At 48.5% G+C, this 20,517-nt stretch overlaps 1 protein-coding gene across 1 annotated transcript in view; it reads left to right on the top strand.

The window, feature by feature from the left end:
• The window catches only part of LOC135366338 (retinal-specific phospholipid-transporting ATPase ABCA4-like), a 74,108-nt gene that overhangs the window by 9,026 nt on the left and 44,565 nt on the right, over positions 1-20,517 (top strand). Inside the window, exons 4-5 of the mRNA XM_064599009.1 lie at positions 1,006-1,322; positions 5,214-5,366. Coding sequence (XP_064455079.1) covers positions 1,006-1,322; positions 5,214-5,366 — 470 coding nt within the window. The remainder of the gene's footprint in view (positions 1-1,005; positions 1,323-5,213; positions 5,367-20,517) is intronic.

The raw sequence follows: 20,517 nt of genomic DNA, 5'->3' as shown, positions 1-20,517 counted from the left end.
CCATAGAGCGCCAGGAGTATCGTAGTGAATTAGCAAATTAGGTTAAAAACTATATGTAAAGTATAGCATAAACACGACTGTAACTTAACAGATAGAAAATTATAGTGCACCTAGATACCCTAAAAGATTATTAGATAAGAGGTTCATAACCCTGCAATATGCTGGCATGTAGTGGCGTGATCTCGATAAAATTAATGAAATAATGACGACGATGAAGTTCGTGTGATGGAGAGGAGATGAGGATGTGTAGAACAGAGAGCTGGACACGACACCTCAGAGATACGCGTCAATAACTTACAATACTGACAATAACTAAGCTGACACCAAACAGTGGAATGTACTCGAAACTGATCAGCGCCATGTCGTCAGATCGTGGAGGGATCGTAGATAGGCGTCCACAAGGGGACTGTCGCTTTGAAAAAGATATCGAGATGTAACTGCACTGAATGAAACATGACTGGAGGATGACTGTACTCAATAACTAGGAGACAAATCATGCGTATTTGTGCTTTTTATGAAGCAGTGTATTACAGGTATTACTTATCAGCTAGAAGCATCGGCATTATAATACCTCACGATACTGTTTTATGTCAAGTACCATGTACTTAACGCATCATAATACGAAATATGAGTATTGCATCTCGTCCTTTGCGTATGCGGTGTCATCACTGTACGTGGAATAGAATTATACGAAACAGAGCCGCCAATATACTGATCAATCGAGAATCCAGAACGAGTTCATCTTTTGCAAGAGACAGAGGCATTGGTATCAATGTTATATAACCTTTCTTCAAAGCTTTGTTCCATCTTGTAGCTTTACCACGAAACTATAGGAGTGCAAAAGAGAACCAAAAACTTACAGTAAGTTAAGACGTACGGTCGACGTTTTTAAATATGTCTTGGATGGTTTCCACGCGAGGCGGCGGTATATGAGCCAAGATCGAATAGCAGTGCTTTCCACGTTAATATGACTTACTAAATACACACCTGTCTGATTTTGTGCAGATCCTACACAGATCCCACCTGACCCGAAGAAGTCACGACCATTTGTCGAGTGCGGCGAAATGAGCGAGGTGCAACAGAATTGCCAAATGAACGACTATTGCGTGTTCTTACACTCAGATGGATCCAACACGATCGACCTGAACTACAGTGTCGTGGTTCACGTTGAGAAGACGGAGGACCTCGACGTATTCAGACAGTCGTACGTCGAACAGGTGTCACCCGCACTTCCAATGATCGTCTCTCTTCAGGCGCGGATTGAACGGGCTCACTTGAAGTGGGTTGAACGAAACGTGGCACCGTCAGCGCTAAGCGACCAGGTGAGACTAAAGATGTAATTGGAAAGCTTCAGAAAAAGAGGTTAGGTGGCGACTACAACTATACTCTCGTTATCACGTCCGTGACACGACTGTATAGTAGGCTCCTACATTCTGGTGCGCGATAATGTTGAAGCGAAGACCAAAACGCGTTGGGTGTGGGGTTAGGCTGTGTCGAGACACGGCAAAACTGTATAACGTGAAATCGTGGTGTGAATGGAGGGGACTTAAAAATGGTAGCTGGAATGAACTCTGTATAATTTTAATATCACAGTCTTACTTTTGTTCGAGTTTAACACACGTTTATTATAGTAAACGAAAGAAATGCCATAGCTTGTGGAAACCCGTGTCTCCACAACCTTGGGGCGTCAGCCCGTTTGTTCGGTCGCCGAGGAAGACAGAGCAAGCGAAAATTGCGAGCAACAATACCAAGGGTTCATTGCATACCTTTACGTTACACGGGCGAGATCCCAACGGTTTACCAACACCGTCAAACAAAATGGAAGACAGAAAAAAACCACCGCACCGAAGCAGTGCCCGTGTACTTATATGTACCTGACCCGCCCCCGTAACACGTGTCGTCAACCAACTGTCCTGCCACCTCGTGGCAAAATCAATAAACGAGAGCGATGGTCCATATCACCCCACACTCAGGTGTCCCACCCGTCACTCATAGTTCATCGTCGGACATCTCTAGGACTACGTCCTCATTTGTCCTGGTTGGGGATGATGCCTTCAGAATGTCAGGCCTGAGTCTTCTGAGCGTGGCCAATGCTGTGGCTACATCTCCGTGGGCCGGCTGCTGCTTGGCCTTGTGTAGTGGGCCACTTCGGCGGGTACTGCGATGAATTTCTGGTACACCGCAAAGCGGACACAGCACTCTCTTCTTTGGTATGTGGGATTGGCAGGTCATTGAGGTGACTGTCAGTTAGGGTCAGTCCGTTTATAGGGAGAGCCACCTTGGTAGGATCGTCCGTGCGGAGCGGACGTAGCTACGTGGACCAGCGGGCCCGGGAGGCCCAGGATACTGGTCATCCTTCTGATGCCATAGTCCAGGTGTCAAACGATCGGCAGCTCGGGGCTGCTGGCACCGGTCCGCCTGCAGACCGATGTACTAGTTCCAAGGGACTGTCCAGGAGGCCGGGCACGCAAGTGTTTCCTTTTAGGAGGCATGGTAGCTTGCAAAGAAAGAAAAGGGGTATCTGGTGAGAAAGCTATTTTGAACCGCGAGAGTCCGAAGAGGCTCCCAGAAGATTATAGCTGAAGACTGCGAAACAGAGATCGCACTAACAAAGACCAACTATGCAGGAGCACTAGGATTTAGCGACTGGGATAGTGGCGGCTACGTGCGTCGCCGGCGGGGACGCAAACTGTGGCGACTGGAAAGCCCTGGAACCGGACCCTGGTTCAAGTCCTGAAAGGGAGCTGAATGTTTCCTTCTTCGCCCTCGGGGTCTCGGGGGTGGTAAACCTTCAAGTCCGAGATGTGTACTGGCCCAGTTTCTCGCCCATGTCACAGCGACGAGGCCTATGTGTGAGGCAAGAGGAGCACGCCAGACCTCGAAAGGGCCATCCCAACTATCTGCGAGCGAAGCTGCAAAACCGAGTGCCGCATCGCGTAGCGGGTGGGTCCGTCGAAGGACGAGGTCACCGACGCTGTAGGTGAGGTTCCGTCGTCCTCGGTTGCACTGGCGAGCCTGGTCCAGCCTTGTGACGTCCAGATTCTGCCGAGCGTCCGAGCTGCAACGTCCAGTCAGCTCCGGAAGTGCTCAGCAAACCTTGAATAAGGAGGCCAGGTACTGCAATCCCGGAAGCCTAGAGAATTCTCCACTGGGAAAGGTGCCTCTCGTCAAAAACTCAGGGACGCCGGGATGCAGCCTGCAGATCTGTATACTGTTGTCCGTGTAGCGAAAGCCAGTTCAGTCAGTCCTGTCGCGGACGCCGGTTCAGCCAGGAAGATCCCAATCACGGTGGTGCTGACTAGGGAGAGCAACCAACATCATTTTCAGGTTCCGATTAACAGGTTCGGTAATGTTAGCCTGAGGGTGATTCAGGGAGGTCTTCTTGTGCTGAATGCATAAGACAACGCAAGAGTCTGAGAACACCTTACTTGTAAAGTAGGTTGCGTTGCCAGTGATCAACTGAGTGGGAAACCCAAACTGGCAACAGGTGTCGAGTAGTGGTTTTCATACTCTCTAAGAAGTCAGCGTCCCGAGAGGATACAGCTCAACCCACTTTGTGAAATGATCAGTAACCAGAAACAAGTACTGGTTACCTCTAGGGCTACAAGAGAAAAGGTCCAATCACATCACAAGCAACTATTTGCCAGGGCCTATTGCTCTGAACTGGCTGTAAGCGCCCAGGGGTAAACCACCACGAGGTTTTGCACTCTGCATATTGAACAAGTACGAACATATTTAGTTACCTCCTGCCTCATTTCTGACCATGTCGCAACCCGACATAACTTGTCATAAGTTTTCCTGGCACTACTGTGACCTCCCAAGGCCGAGTCATGAAAGTAATGTATGAAAGACTTACGCAGCTTCCGTGGCACCACGACTCTGAATGGGGATGAGCCGTCATCGTCATCCGCCTGGAGTATGTATCTGAACAGGATGCCATCCTCGCCCAGCAGATAGGAGTCGTGCCGCACGTCACTCGTTCCGGTGCCTGCCGAGTCCTGCTCAGCCAACCATTGAGACACCCACTCTCAAAGGCCGTCCGCTCTCTGAGCTTCAAGGAGCTGCTCTCTGCTCACGACCGTGCCCCAAGACGAAGATACGTTTTGTGTCATTGGGCTGCTGCCAGACGTTGAGAACGCGCCTCGGTGCCTTCCTCTTTCCTCTCCGGTAGAGGCGCACGGGGTAGCGCGTCTGCTACCACGTTCGTCAAGCTCGCCTGTACCCCACATTGAAGGAGTAGACTTGTAGCGTCAGGATTCACCTGGCAAGACGTCCAGACGGGTTGTGGAACCTCTGCAGCCAAGGGAGTGCCCGTTGGTCAGTGTGGACGGTGTAGGTGGTGCCGTCCAGGCAGGGATCAAACTTCCTGAGAGCGAAGGACGGAATAATTCCGTTCTGCCGGATACAGCGTGCGACTTGCCAAGCCACTCGACACAAAATAGCGTCATGCCCCTACAAGAGAACTGCACCAACACCATAATCGCTAGCATCTGTTTGCACAACAAACAGTTTGTTCAGGTCGGGCAAATATAGCTTGCCCGTATTAGCGATTGCGTGAGAAAGAGCTCGAAAGGATCGTTCCTGTTCTTCTCCCCACTGCCAGCGTGGTATCGTTGCGCAACAACTGGTTAAGCGGCTGCGCTAACTCAGCAAAATTAGGAATGAATTATTTGTAGAAACCAACCATACACAAGAAACGCTGCAAGGGTTTTACGTTACCGGGAACCGGATACTCCATGATCGCCTTTAGCTTGTCATCGCTAGTACAGATGGTTCCTCCCGTCCACCACGAAGCCGAGAAGGCTGATTGTAGGCGATGCTAGGTGGACGATTGACAGGTGTTCCCTAAAGTTTCTGAAAAACGCTACGGCATCATCCATGTACGCCATTGCGAAATTATACTTCGCATCTCCCAACAAGGTATCCATTAGCCGTTAGAAACTGGCGGGCGAGTTAGACAGACCGAAAGGCATACGAACAAACTCAAACAACCCCCTATGACAGGTAAAAGCTGTTTTCGTGACACCTTCCGTATGTCCCGAAAATGAACCATCACATCAAGTTCAAAGATCACACGCATCAGTGTGTTCCCGTTGTCGTTGTTATCCCATTGCCCCAGATAAACGCTTCTATCAGGACACCTTAAAGTACTTTTTGATAATCGATTTCTAATGTGAATACTCTAAGGTATGTTATTACCTTTGTTATTACAGGTCCTAACCAGGCACGTACCTATGCCAACTGTAGTGGATTCTCCAAGTGCCTATTACCGCTTCAGCACGTTCATTCTTTTGGCGCTGATTTTCGTGGTGCCCTTCTGCCTGCAAGTCAGCATTATAGTTACGGAAACAGGATCTGGCATAAAGGTTAGGTATACCATATTCCTTCCGCAACTGCGACATCTTCAACTCAGTATCTGATAGAACTCGCTCAACAATGCATCAATCTCGTCAAAAGTGGCATAATACGCGAATGACGTGAGACGGTACAACAGCGCCTCCAGCTTGGTATGCTGGAACTAAGAGAGTGGAAGAAAAACAATCACAACGAAGACACTATAGATCACAGCGTTGTATTTTAAAAGGGTTGTGTAATCGATAATAATTTTGTGTTTTTGTGCGATCACTACATATATTAGTCTTGCCTAGTTCTGTTTAGATGAGGAGGGTAAAATAATACACAGTCCAGCTTGATGAAACGTCGTCAAGAAAAATAATAACGAAACAATGAAGCACGAAGTCAGAGAAGCTATTTAATACGTAAGCTCTCGGGCAGAGTCTGCCCTTCTTCAGACCAGACTCTGCCCGAAAGCTCACGTATTATTCGTGCTTCATCCTTTCGTTATTATTTTCCTAGTTCTGTTTCTAAAAATGGCTACCGAACCTCCCATGTTCGTGTCCATGAGCAGTACACGTGGCCTTTCTCCAGAAAGTCGACAAGAACTAGGTGCACACATTCCACACTGGATCAGGCGCGTATCTAGACTTGAACATAGGTTTTACTGGACCAATCCCAGCATGCACGTGGCACTTGTCCACAGCGTACCTCCCACCCCCACCCCCGGAAAATTCTAGATCCGCCCCCGCACAGGATTACGACATTGACTTCTTGGGTAGGAGCAGTCTTTTCTTTCAGTCTCTCTCTGAGAATGTGAGACGCGTGGCCGCGAAGGTACCAAAGCGACTGTACGAACTTCAACTCATTTGCGTCGACTTTCAATAGAAATTACAAACGAGCAACCCATAACCTATGCGAAGGAGGAATTCTTGCCAGTGGTACGACGACGTTCTTCGTGCGCGTTGTTTCGGTTTCACTATGTCAACCAACGTCGTGATTACGTCACGGTGACGTTCCTTGAGTAGAGGTTTATTAATTTTTCGAGAAAACTAATTTTGAAACAGGCACACGTGAGAACAGATTGTCGTACGCTCACTGTGCCACAATCGCAAAGGAAAAGGGAATTAAAGCTAAAGGCAACCGGTCCCACAGTACGCCTTATGCCCCTGTCACACGAGCACTCTTCAATTACCATTGAAACCAACGACCACTGAAAATACGCGTAGCGCCACTAAGCGTGTCACACATCAACTTCTCAACGTGCATTGGATCCAATGTTTTCTGACAGGTTGACACATTGCACGCTAGGTGGTACTACCTGCATTTTCAATGTTCATTGATCTCAATGGTCGTTGAAGACTGCCCGTGTGACAGTGGTATTATACGCAACGCTCAGCAGGCCTGTTTTCCATATACCAGTGCAACACTGGCGCCGCATAGCGGAACACCGGTTCCAACAGGCCTACCTCTTGTCTAGCACCTCGATACGCTCGCACTTCATCATAACGTAAGTCTTAGGTAATGCTTAATAGTGATGTCACGAGATGACGGGGTTGCCATAGAGGGAACCGATGGACCCTCCGATGGGACGGCTAAGAGCCAATTACATAAGGTGCTCCGAAAACGCAATGCCACAATAACATGCCATCCAGCGATGTACAAAGTACCTCAGTATTGTCTTAAAATAAGGGCAAGGTACCTGTCTTCATTAGTAAGGATTGACGAGCGAAGAAAGGCACACTCTAGCTTCGATATAATAAAAACAAGTATAGTACGAAGTACTATGCAAAGTACGTTAAGTACTCATTAGACACACTGTCAATTTGGGTGTTAGCACTGGCTGAAACTGCTGAGCAACGGTGACTTTCTTGCTGAAGCGAGCATTGCACCTGTCACGATTTGAAGAACTGGTAACCGCTTAAGATTCATTAAAGTTGTACAGCAGAAAAATGTCGGTTCGGATTTGTTCAGTTGATCAATAAAACTACTGTTTTTAGTGGCTTTCTGTTCAGATTCAGCTGCGTTTTCGACTCCTGCGGCAGGATGGCTATGCTGCCGCTCCGCAAACCTGCTCTCGAGCTGTTTGTAAGTCAAACATCGCCATGCCAGTACTAGACAGCTGTTTCGGCCTCCTTAGGCCTTACCAGCAGTACGCAGGCGGGCAACGTTTGAGCGGATGGCGTCAGAAGGTCACGTAACACGTGATTCCTCCCGTCAGGGTGAGCTAACTCACCACTGGAAGCCCAGTTCAAAGCCAGTGAAGTATAGTAGGGGGGAAAAATAGCCGGAGCTCTTTGGCTGCACGTATAGCATATGTTTGTAAGTCAAACGTCGCCATGCCAGTACTGGACAGCTGTTTCGGCCTTCTTGGGCCTCATCAGCAGTGCGCAGGCAGGCAACGTTTGAGCGGATCGCGTCAGAAGGTCACGTAACACGTGATTCCTCCCCTTAGGGTGAGCTAACTCACCACTGAAAGACATAACATATGCTATACACTCTTAAAAATGAAATTCACCGCAAAGCACGCTCCTAGCCAACCATTATCTCGAATGATATCGTTATCTGCCCTGATTTATTGAAACCGGGAGGTATACGCCTTTTCTGTGACAATTATGCGGTGAAGTTCCTTTTTAAGAGTGTACGTGCAGCCAAACAGCTCCGGCTATTTTTTCTCTAGTGCTCTCAAGCTACTACTATAGGGACCGTGCAGTAAAGCTTCGGAACGGAAAAAGCGGTCGTGTAGCTTCCGCGAGCGAGCACTCGTGCATGTGCAGCAGCCGTGTTTTGTCCGATGCTTTTTTTTCTGAATGGAAGTGGAGTTGGTAATGATGAAATGCGAACCAGGGAGCGACCAGATGGGTTAAAATGCTCCCACTTTGGCGCTGTCGCCACTGTCTTCGGCGCGCCACCTAGAGAAGCGCACGTGGCCTATATCAAGCACCACACAGAGGCTTAAACATGTGCTTCATTCATTTCCGTGTGTTCATCTCACACGCTGGTTATGACATGCCGCATGCTTCGTTGCCTTAATGCAGGTATGCCTGAGAAGGCGTCTTCGTCAGTTGTAGCGGACTTGCTAAAAATGACTGTGAAAATTGAACCCGTGCTATCAGTGGTGATGAGAGCGGCCACCTTCTGGCTACGCTGTCCTGATATCTTCAGGGTGCACTTTGTCAAATATTCTGTTAAATATTATGTCACCCGAACACTAGGTCGGAATGTCATCGGCATCACCACTCGTGAGCGGGCCTGCTTCATTGTTGGTTCATTCCATTAAACGTTGTCCATAGTTCACTATACCGTCCCCTTCTTTATATTCATGCATCATATGCCTCATGCCGCTCTCACAGGGGCATGCAGTCTTAAATAGTTGAAATCAATGCCTATTGAGCATACGCAGAGCGCCATCTAGTGTCTAATGTGTCAGCTTCTGAAAAATCATGGCTCCAATGCTGGTCGACAGGTCCACAGGATACACGCTAGTTACGTATTCTGGCCAGGGGCGCCGTCAAGGAGGGGCAAGAGGGGCATTGCCCCCCATGGCCCCAGGCTCCCTGGCCCATCTAACATGGTCGTTTGAACACAATCACGTTTTCTTTCTTTACTTTTTTTTATGTGGTTCGCTTGGTGCGGTGCGTAACGAACCTTCTGTTCCTCGTTAATTAGACGACTGGCTTTTCTTGTGAGCAGTTACGGATGAGTGGCATGGCCTGCTGTACATTATGCTGACTGAGGATATTTATCTTGTATTATATAATCGCTGACGGAAAGGGCAGCAGGAGTGGCGACAGCAAACGTAGTATGAAACAAAAAATCAGGAGCGAGCCTTAGCACGGGCAAGGGATTGCGTTGCCAAGAAACGGCAAAACGTAAAAATTCCGAAGAATAGGGTTACTGAGCCAAAACAATATAGCTGCGGGCGCATTCGACACCCAGAGCTAGAGGAATATCCCGTACGTTGAGCACCAGCCCGAAGACCTCCGCTCCCGCCCTACTATCGCGGCACCCATACGGGGCACCCATACGGCACCCCAAAATCGGGGATTCGATATATCTGCCATAGCCCTCTTAGTTTGTCTCTGCGCAGGGGAGAGGGAAAGTTTGGAAGGGGGGGGGGAGTGCCGAAATAGCACGTCTTTGCTCGCCACACACGAGCCACAACTATAGCAAAAAAAAAAGTTTGGAGGGACCACGTGACGATGTGTCTGTCCACTCCGAAGGCAGCAATATCAGGGAGTATTCATAGACCGGTGTCCACAGAAAAAAACATGTGCGCCTCACCTTGAAATGTTATCACCTTATTTGAGAGAGGGACCGAAGACAACACCACCTAGATAGAGGCTGCGTTCCAATGCCCCGCTTAGTCGACTCCCTAGCGGTCTAACCGGAAGTGCCGCCACGAAATTATGGACAGATTAAATATTCCATGTTGGCCGATGTGGTTGGTTCAACAATGACGTTGCGGAAGCCGTGAAGTTGCTTTGCTTCCGCATTTCACATCACGCAGACCACAACGGAACCTTCGAAACTGTCATCCATGTCCTGTAATTTTTCGTTCATTCAGTTGATCGAAATTGTTCGTATTGCATGTTCCGGGGGCGTTGTAATGGGAAACACCGGAAACGTCCCCCGAACTTCCGTTAAATTGTGGCGCTAGTGCCGCTTTGGGAGTGTGAACCGTCCGACACTGTTTAGCGCGATATTAGCAAGCTGCTAGATGACGGAGCAGGCCGTAAGTGACCCGAGTCAAAAACGGCAGAAACGACGGTAGGGCAGGACACAGCAGCCGGTCTGTTCGTCCTGTATTACCGTCACTTTTTGCCGCTTTTGCCTCAGATATGCACCAACCTGCCCAACTGTTGTTATCAACATTGGTCACACATCAAAGCACAGACCATGCCATACTAAGTTAGTGTGACCAGGGATGCGGAATTGCCGTTTGGAGTAGAACGTATACGACATGCAGCAGCGATCGAATGCTCAAACTGCTTACTGCTCGTTTTAGATGGCTTTGGCTCTCGTACGTCTTCCAAGCTAATCGTAGTCTTAACACGGTGGGGGGCACAATACTCCATTCCCACGTCTTCTTTTAGATATTTACACGGCCGGAAATGGCCACGAACGAAATGTGTTTTTATTCCGTGCTAGCGCCGCGAAGCAACTGTGGCTATGAGCGGCGTACATTTGCGGACCGGTGGAGAGGACAGTAGACGAGGTGCGGACATGGGAGACTTAGTATGCGCCATGTGGCGACTTCAAGGGGAACTGTGAGGACATTCGTCTGGAAAACCTTCGGAAGATCAAGGGAAAATCTCGGACAGCACCCTAGCCGTTAGTAGGGTTCGAACCCACAACCTCCCAGTCTCCAACACGCCATTGGCTACCATCATCGCGCTGGACGCAGTAACCCGCTCTGCCATGCCACTGACGACGGACCAGCTCGCTGCATGGCTCAGTGGTCAGCGTGCTGACCATGTCACGTTGAGACTAGGAGGCACTCGGGTTCGAATCCCGCTGCTGGCTGCACTGTCAGACATATGTGGGCACAGTTGCCTTAGAAGTCGGCCCAGGTCGTACATTCCCCCAGGGCGTCAGTCGCGACGTTGCCCACCTATGTCAGGGCGACAACGGCGAGCGCTTTCACCACCTGCACCACCACACGTTATGAGATTAGATGTCGTGTTGTGGGCTAGAAAAAAAAAGCGAAGAGTAGTAAAAATTAACTAGGACCACTCCTTCTACGTCTCCTACAGCATACTGCCACTCACTGACTTCGCACATCTAATTGTACCTGACCCCCTTTTCCCTTTTTGTGTGGCACAGTCTGAATGTGTACAACGTGACGTGTCTTCTCTTATTTCAGGAAATGCTGAAATTAATGGGTCTGCACGAGTGCATCTACTGGATCACCCACTTGTGCACTCAACTTTTGATTACCACATTCTGCTCTCTACTCATATCGTTAATTCTGGTGTACATAAGATTTGGGAATGAGAATCAACAGTACCTGTCGAATGCCGATTTCGGTCTCGTTATGTTTACGATGCTCATGTTTTGCTTCCACGTGGGAATGCACACGCTGCTGGTGTCCTGCATGTTCCAGAGGTGTAAGTGTTACTCGAGCTGGCGCTCGTATATAACGATGCGTCCAGACGTACTTTACGGTGTTGCTCTCGCGAAATGTTTATACTTATGGCGAATTCCGGTGGTCATATCGTGGCAGCACGGCCTAGTGCTCGTATATAACGAGGTCGGAGGCCGAGCTGGATCAGGTGACCTTTGCCACCCGAATATGTGTGCTAGGAATCTTGTGGTTTTAGTTACTTGGATAGGGGCATCCCGGTCGCCTGTCTTCAGGTTCGATAGTCCGATAAGCTACGCGATTTCAACGTGCGGGCCAATGAGGGCACTCGCCACCGTTGCAACGCGGATGTGACGACACCTGATGTAGTTGGGCAACCCGCTGCTCGGTCGTTTTGAGACCGGGCGAAAAAAGTGCTAGCTGGTAAATTCCGGGTAGAGCCCTGCAACGTCCGCGGATGGAAGCGGATATCCGAGGATATCCGCACGATACTTGCGGATTCGGATGAAATTTTATCACTTTCTGCGGTGTGCGGCTCGGATGCGGATGGCTCGACGTCGGATGCGGTTCGGATGCGGATGCGAAAGCAGTGGATCGGTAGCGGATCGGACGCGGATATACCGCGTGATGTAATTTTTCCATCAGCAATTTATTTGTATTGCGCGCCGACAGCGAGCGCATGCTCGGGTTCACCTTTGGCCATGCACGGTCAAGACGGGAGAGGAGGCATTTTAGCGTTTTGAACCACGGAGAACCAGCGAGGTAGCGTTTCACGCTTTCCAGAATTCTGTCCATATCACGTTTGCTGAAAGGTTTAGCTTTGCTTGTCGTCGTGAGTCCTTCCGTAACAGCATGGAGGCATCCGAAATTTTACCAACATGCTTCCGGCGGTCTTTACGCGTCCTTCGAAACGTGCGGATTTTGTGGATTGGATATGGATTGTGCATTTTGCTCTGCGGTTCGGATGCGGTTGTAAACTGTTGTGTATGCTGCGGATGCGGATCGGATGCGGATGCCAAAAACCTCATCCGCGCAGGGCTCTAATTCTTTGCGCTCGGAAAGCACCACGCGAACAGGCGAAATTGCTTCGCTTTGACAAAGAGAACACGACTGCTCGGGATCTGGCAAAAAACGCTGTCACGAAATGACCACCCGAATTCGCCATTATTGAGATCGGTAAAAACCAAGAACCCAGTGTGCTGGGTACTCCGTGGCTGGGTGTACAAGAAAGGACGGCACACGTACGTCGTACCTTTTTCTGTACCCATATAAGTAGAAGAAACTGCGAATCGGTGAGCGAATGTCAAAGAAGGTACCTCAGGGCGAGAGCCGACCATATTTCGAAGACATAAAGTTCCGGTGTTTCGATAAAACTCCAGATAGCAGATAACGGATAAAATTCCGGATACAAATTTTCTTGCTTCGCCGGAAGTACAGCGCTCTCTGTTCGAAATATGGAATTCGTCTGTCGTGCCTCGCTCCTAGTCAAGGTATATCTAAACAGGTAGCGTAGCGCCCATAGACCCCTATGTCTTGAGAATGACGCCATGATATCGACCGTCACCGCCATTCATCCATTTCCGGACTACTACGATAAATGATGTCAGAGATTACGTCAGCAGAATGAATAATAAGCAGTGCATAATTAGCCGTTTATATGCGCGCCCTTGGTTTGCGCTGTATTCCCTTTCCCTTTTCCTCACCGAACCATACTACTCACCCGAGTAAGAATACCAGACGAGAACAGAGAAAAATAAATCATGTCAGGTATAATGGCACGTGTCAGTTAGAAATACACACAGTTGTTGTGGACCTTGACAACTCCAAACAGAAGGGCATCGTGATGACCACACAGAAATTAGGAAGCTTCACTTTAGGTCCATTTCTCACCTAGGGCTATATCAACACATTCTGATTTAGACGTTTGCATTCCTTCAATGAGTGGCCATAATGGGTCCGTCGCAAAAAGCAGGACATCGTTGGTGCACAGCTGATTCCTGCTAGTACTCACGCCATCATGGCCGGTAGTAGAACCATGAACTTTTTTTTTCGCCGGACCGGCAACAGGGCATGCACCTCTGTTGAACTGTATCCATCTGTTCACACGTGTTAATATTGGTCTACAGCTCCGAGATGTGGACGTCACTCCCTGGTTAAGCCAAAAAAATCCACGAACTGCGTGTTACAGTGCACGGGCGTACTGCACGGATAAACAAGTCCACTGACACATGCACAGGAGAGCAGGATACGGAAACCTACTCGGGTGGTAGGTGACTTGGTAAATGTGCACGAGTGGGGCAACAGATGGCTTTTGTACATTGAAATTATGGATAACCTATTAGTACACGTACACGCCATGCCCATGTTGTACAGTACTTTTGGTTACGGTCGTGCCTCTACCACCAACGCCTATATGATCGCTCGCGCCTCACGATGAGAGCCTTGCCGACGGGTCTTACTTGGTACCCTCGCTTGTTTTCGCTACCAGGTTAGATGCACCTTTCTGCTAGTCAGCTAAGCAGAGAAACTTTTATCGCGCGCTTGTTCTGCGCTTTGCCACAACTGCAGCCCAACTGGGCCGTACAGGCTGTAGGTTACCTACGCCTGCACTAGACGGCCGTCAACACAAGCAAAATCTTCTACTTCGATATGTGTGGTAGAAACCCGGAGGGGTCACGTTATGCGCGTGCCGAGTAGGGACGTCTCATATGCTTCAGCCAAACGCCGTACACACCTTCAAACATAAGCTTCCTGCGGCAGCTATGCCAGCCGAAGCAATGTTATCTTCGACTGACTCTTAAAGGAACAGATGAGGTGACATTCGGCATGGCTCGAAACGCCGTCTCATTCTTCACACTTGCATGAAGAGTCACCACGTAAAATACTTTCGTGATGCGCTGTTTTGGCGCTGGGCAATCAATATTACGAAACAGTAGGGAAAGCAGGGGGGACACAATTGCGATCCGCGAGTGCCACAAAAGCAGCCGACGCGAGCTGCGGACGGACAGCACGATTGTCGAGGGTCGTTGCAGAATACGACGTCATACGTCTGCATTTTCCCACGAATTCAACATTACATGAGGGGTCGGGTTTCCACAGAGCCAATCACCATCATAAGCCACCGCATCACAGCCAATCATTCAGCTTCAGAGCCCGTCACGTCACAACTCATCACAACATTGCCTTTCATGCAACTTCCATCATCGGAGTTCCACCTAAAGTCCCGCCATGATTCCGAAGTTGAATTCCAATGATGAGATTTGTGGTCGGAAGTTGAAGTCTGTGATGGGTTTTGAAGTAGAATTCCAGCGGGGGCTTATGTTGGTGCGCCTGGATTACATAAAAAACGCGGACCACGTGATCGAAGGACGAAAAACTCACGCAACAATGCGATGCAATAGGAGCCCCTATGTGTTTCTTGTGTTTCCAATCCTTCGTGCTGTCCGCACTTCTTTATGATCCGAATTTACAGACATGTACCACAGTGTTGCTCTGGTTGTTCACAGATAAGTGCTTGAAAGCGAGCAGAAGACGGAAGTCGAGTCCAGTAGTGACCTCCGATTGGCTGTTATCCCGGCGGTGCCGGCTTACTGCTTCCGGGGGCGTCGGACGCCGTGCGACGTTTTCTGGGTTGGCTTGATCGACTTCCGGCAGCGTATTTCTGACGCCGCGCGTCGAGCGAACGACGCTCGACGAAGTTCCCAGATTGTTCGTCGCATATTCGCTCGATGTAATCCGCCCTTTACGGGCTCAGAAACGTACCGCACCTAAAAACCAAATATAGTTATTAATCCAGTTCCACAATATATTTTGACTTTTGATACAGCCAGTTCTCGTTCGGTGTCATGTCCGTGTAGATTTTACAAAAATGCGTGCGCCACCAAACGCGCGGCGCGAAGCAGCATGGGAATTTTGAGAGACAGCGCTCCGTCGTCTGGATCGGTCATGGTTTGCCCCCCACTGACGCTGCTGCTGCGCAAACCGATAGTGTTGTTGTTCTTCTACCTCCGCCTCTGGACGTCTTTCGGACGGCTGGACCTTTGGAAGTTTTTAGGCGATCGAAGTTCCTATGAACCCTTTCGCGCCACAGGTGGCGCTTGCAGTTTGTAAAAAGATCTGTTGGAGTGCGGTGAGAGCGCATGCTCTGCAAAGTGTTTAATGGTTCCGTTATCAATTTCTTAATTGTAGCGAACGTTGGTGTAACGTTCTCCATCCTGTACTGGGTTGTGCTGTCATTCTACCCCGTGATTGAAATCGGATCAGACCTATCTTCTTTTTACTTCGCTTCGGTTGGGAAGAAGCTGCTGCTGTGTATCACTCCTGTTGCAGCAACGCATTGGACACTATGGAACATAGGATTGTACAGTGACCTAACAGGTATTTCACGACAACATTTCGCTTCTAATTTATGCTGTGCGTGCACCGGGAAGTTTATGATAACGTACCGTGTGACACCAGACTCTTTTGGGAACACTGTAAGATTTGTCAGTACTAAGCCACTAAGCAAAGGAACCCAGAATATATCGTATATATATAGACCAGTTGGTACACAACTTGAAACGAGGCCACACCACCACCTGCTAGATTGTAATGACCTTGTCATAATTGGCAACCCCTATGAGGAGCCCGTCCGCACAATCCGCTAGGGGCGCTACTCATCGGCACGCGAGATATGCATCACGATTGGACGATGGAAATTTGAATTCTGAACGCGCAGAAGAGTACGTACGACTACTGTAGCAGACGAGAGCAATAGCTCCTATGGAAACGCGTAGAATGATGATAGGGATCAGCCTCAGAATGAAACATCTTCCGCGGAATATTCACCGCTTGCACAGAAATACTAAGGTAAACTGAAGTACAAAGTATTGTAGAAGTTGAAGAAGCAATAACTGGGACGATGAGTAGCGCTACCGCTAGCTTCCAAGTGCGGCGCTGGGAAGGGATGCCGTGACATGGTCGTTATAATCTAGTAGGTCGTGGTCGACACACAGGATAAGACTACACAGACACACTCTCTAGCGCAAGTCTTCTCAAATGACGCAATGAAACACTGATGGTTGGATCTGTATAATCTGTATCTGTAATTAATTATCACCGCATATCTCATCTTGCCGCGAGGGTTGGGGCAAGATGAGATAATCTGCATTTTTAACTTCTTCTTCTGCGCTTATTTGAGACCGGCTAAATCTGCTCTGCATTTACAGATCAGAAGCTGTAGACTCCTGAGAATACGCCCTTGGCTAGTAAAAAACTAACACAAAAATAAAAATTCATGCTCAACTGCAAACTTCTGTCTTACCCCAACGTTTCCTACTTTCGTGTATGCATGATGGATGACGCCTGATGTGTAGGCAGCTTTGAATTTTTAGTCCACACTGTCACCGCATAGCATGTTGGGTTTGGCGAAGCGGTGTAATACCTCTTCCACACGGCAACTTCAAATGTCATTCCCAGCGAATGATATTAGCACCGAATAACATCCTTTCCGTATCACACGGTGAAAACAAATGCGATTACATGAGAGTGGCATTCACCCAGCTAATGCGTTCAAGGAACTCATTAACTTTTCCATCTCGCACCGACTGTGTGCCGTCGTCTGTTGAGAGGTGTGCACAATCAGCAACCATAAACCGCTAGGATATATTTAATATGAATTAAAAGTTGTACTTCAGTACATTATCACGCATTTAATATTTTTTTACATAGAGGAAGGAAGGATTAACACTGATTTTCAGAGAACTACACTCGTTCCCTCTCTGTCTTGTTGGTCCTGCTCGTTTGACTCGTGATACCTAGTCAGCTCACTCATAAAAACCGAACTTCTCCGCATAGCATGCCCTGCCCCAACCATTGCCACCCGGTTAAAACAGGGGGGGGGGGGGGTCGAGGTAGCTTGCCGTTGTTGGCCGCACTCAAGTGGGCATCGTCACGACTATAGCAAAAAAAAAAAAAAAAAGAAAGTGGGAGAGGAGAGTTGAGGACTTCAAAGTGATGTAGAGGCAGGATGACCGATACTGATGGGACGAAAGCACACTGTAGGTGAGAGGTGCACTAGAGTGGTCTCTCCGCTAGGCACGCTTCTAGCCAACCACCATTCCGAATGATACCATTCTGAGTAATAATTCGTTCAAAAGAGGGGGAGGAGCCTATCTGGGACATGCATAATGTGCCCCAGGTGGGCGCCTCCTCCCATTTTCAGCAAATAAGGACACAGAATGATACCATTTGGAATGATGGTTGGCTAGGAGCGTGCTATGTGGTGAAGCTCTGTTTTAACAGTGCACGAATGACATAAGGTTACCGCTTCTGATTCGAAGAGAGAGGGTGGGGGAGCGTATGCTTTTTTGTGGCAGTTTGGATACATCATAACTGACACAAAAAGACGTACGCTTCCCTCTCTCCTTGAATCAGACGCGATGAGCCCATCATTGCTGACAATGGTTGGCGCAGGGCGTGCTATGCGGTGAAGTACATCTTTTAGAGTGAATGAGCGTCGCCTGAAACGCAACAATTTTAGGAAGCTTAAGCTAGTTTCGAAAAAGCAATAACGATGTAACGAGTGTACCTGTACGTAACTTCACATATTCGTCCCTCGTATCTTAATCGTCGACAGCGACATTACTTACGATTAACTTTTTTTTTCTTTCTCGTAGCTCGATGCAATACAAACAGATGACATTCGGTGCGAATATCATTGGCGGGAAATGGCGTTCAATTTGCGTGTGAAAGGGGTATTAGAGATTAGGGTATTATTTTTCTACACTAACTCTGAACTCATTCCGGTACATTGCACCGATCTGTACGAAAAGCACAAGTGGAATTGACCGTGAGAGAAAATAACACGAAGGAGACAGCGCTTTAGTCCCGGACCAGCTTCAGAAGTCACTCTGCTGTGCGGACACCTATCTCGAAAGTCTGTATAGGAAAACCTGGGGAAAACAGCGGAGAGCAGAGCCGAATCCACAACCATACAGGCCTCTAGTACGTCATTTGAGCTATCATAAGCCGCCAGACGCCGTATCTGCCCGATCGCACAATACTGTTACCGGTGCAAATCTAAAAAAACGTAACGCGATACCATTATCGCGACAAAATAAAGGTAACGCAGATAGTTTCTCGTTGTTTGTGCTTCCACCTCATGAAGGGCAGGTTCTGCACGAAAGCATGTGACTATCCAAATTCATTACACCAAATGCTTCTTTCCCTGGACTTATTATGTAGTCCAGTAAAGATATACAGATAAGTTGTTCTCTTCTTTAGCGATACAATAGTAATACGTTTGCAGGTCTTCCCAGTGATTTCCCCAGAAATTCACTGCTGGGGGGGGGGGTGCCGAGCTTTCAGGGGGGGGGGTATGCTTGGTGAAGGTTGCACTTAAGGAATTTTCTTAGACACGGAAAGAATCGTGGAACAATGGTGACATCTCTGCAGAGCTTTCCCGTTTTATTTGTACATGTTACTATACGTTAGAACGCAGTACATTAGAATACAGATTCATTATGAACGGCATTTCAACATTAAGATGCATAATCACAGGACGGACAAAGACTAGCACCTTGTCTCACGAAGCTCAATGAATACCTAGCACACAGATTGTACAAATGCATGGTACGATTATCTCCATGACTGTGGTCCTACAGCCCAAGTTTGACAGTACAGGATGTAATTCGCTGCACCGGACTCTGTACCAGAACGTGTTGGTGGCCGAGCTGGGTGGGGTGGGGTCACCTGAGAAATTTCAGGGGGGGGTTGCAAAAATGCAGAGGGGGTGTAGGGAAATCCCTGGGTCTTCCAAACGGGATGTCACCTACGCTGTGGGTATAGGCAAACTGTATTTACAGTGCGCTCACGTAGCTCCAAGAGGCTTAGTTACAAACATTGTCGTGCCGCAATTAATTTCTGACCGAGTGATTATACGGGGTGCCTTCTTTTTGTCTGCAACAAATTTTCATGAAAAGGGGAGTTGCCTTGGGACGAGTTTACATTTGTTATTGGATTACTCGACGGTCTTCTACTGGGAAACCGTTTTTTTTTCTGAATTAGGGGACTAATTAGCAGATATCCCTTAATCAACGTTTTAATTATTGACTTGTGGGAGCACATTGCAATTGCGATATTAATGTTTGGTCACCACATGATCCGCTCGAACCACTGATGAAGCACATCGCAGCGCGCGCCGGATACCTAAATATTTCAGCTCTACCGTCTGCTGCAAACTGCAAGTGATCGCCAAAAGAGCGACAGTGACGTCAATACCTCCGTCCTCACTTAACGTCACAGGAGTACGTCATACGCGATTATGCAAGAACTTCTCGAGGAATGTTTCACGATCTTTGTTTTCTGTTTCTTTTTTGGTTGCGAGGCGCTTTGCACATCACCACTGCAAATCAGCGCTTATCGTACCGGTTAAGGGCAAGAGATGGAATGAGTTAAAGGGACTATCGCATCCATCCCGGTCGATTCCGAAACTGTAGTGCTTTTTTACTCCGCGTTCATCACTGATAATAACGCCGAAAACCCGACGCGAATTGGCAGCGTTGTTCATGTGTAGTTTGATATAAAACTTGGCAAGAGCAGACGACGCATTCCTGGATTCCCTCTCTGGAAACGTCACACGGACGAGGCCAATCACTGCGCGCCCTTTGACATGGAGAATACCAATCACGGAGCGGCCGGAGGGACCTTGGTAGCCTTGGCAACCGACCGACAGGCGGGCGGGCGAGGCGGAATGCTAGGGGACGGCGTCTTCTATGTTACCGGCTCGCGGAATGTTGTTTCTGGTTAACGTTGAACGTGTTCGTACAGCCAGGAGCGTAACGCCGTGTTTCACGTAACATGGTTACGTCTGCACTCATACTGGTAAGCGAAAGTCAGCGTATTTACCGAGGACTTTTCACTCAGTATATTGCGATGCGAACGACAAGCAGACGATCTCGGAGACAATCGCCTGCGCTGCGCTGCAATTCGTGCGCCTGGCTTACGTCATCATCGTCGTGGCTGCAGATGGAATGCGGATCTTTAAAACTCGTTTACTTAATATGTAAGCTGTTTTCGGAAGAGAAATTTGGCAAAGTTGACTCTGAAGTGGTGAAGAA

Source organism: Ornithodoros turicata, chromosome 8, assembly GCF_037126465.1.
Source record: "Ornithodoros turicata isolate Travis chromosome 8, ASM3712646v1, whole genome shotgun sequence".
Taxonomy (NCBI): domain Eukaryota; kingdom Metazoa; phylum Arthropoda; class Arachnida; order Ixodida; family Argasidae; genus Ornithodoros; species Ornithodoros turicata.
Note: the sequence above shows the minus strand (reverse complement) of the source record. Positions and strands in the feature narration are given on the sequence as shown.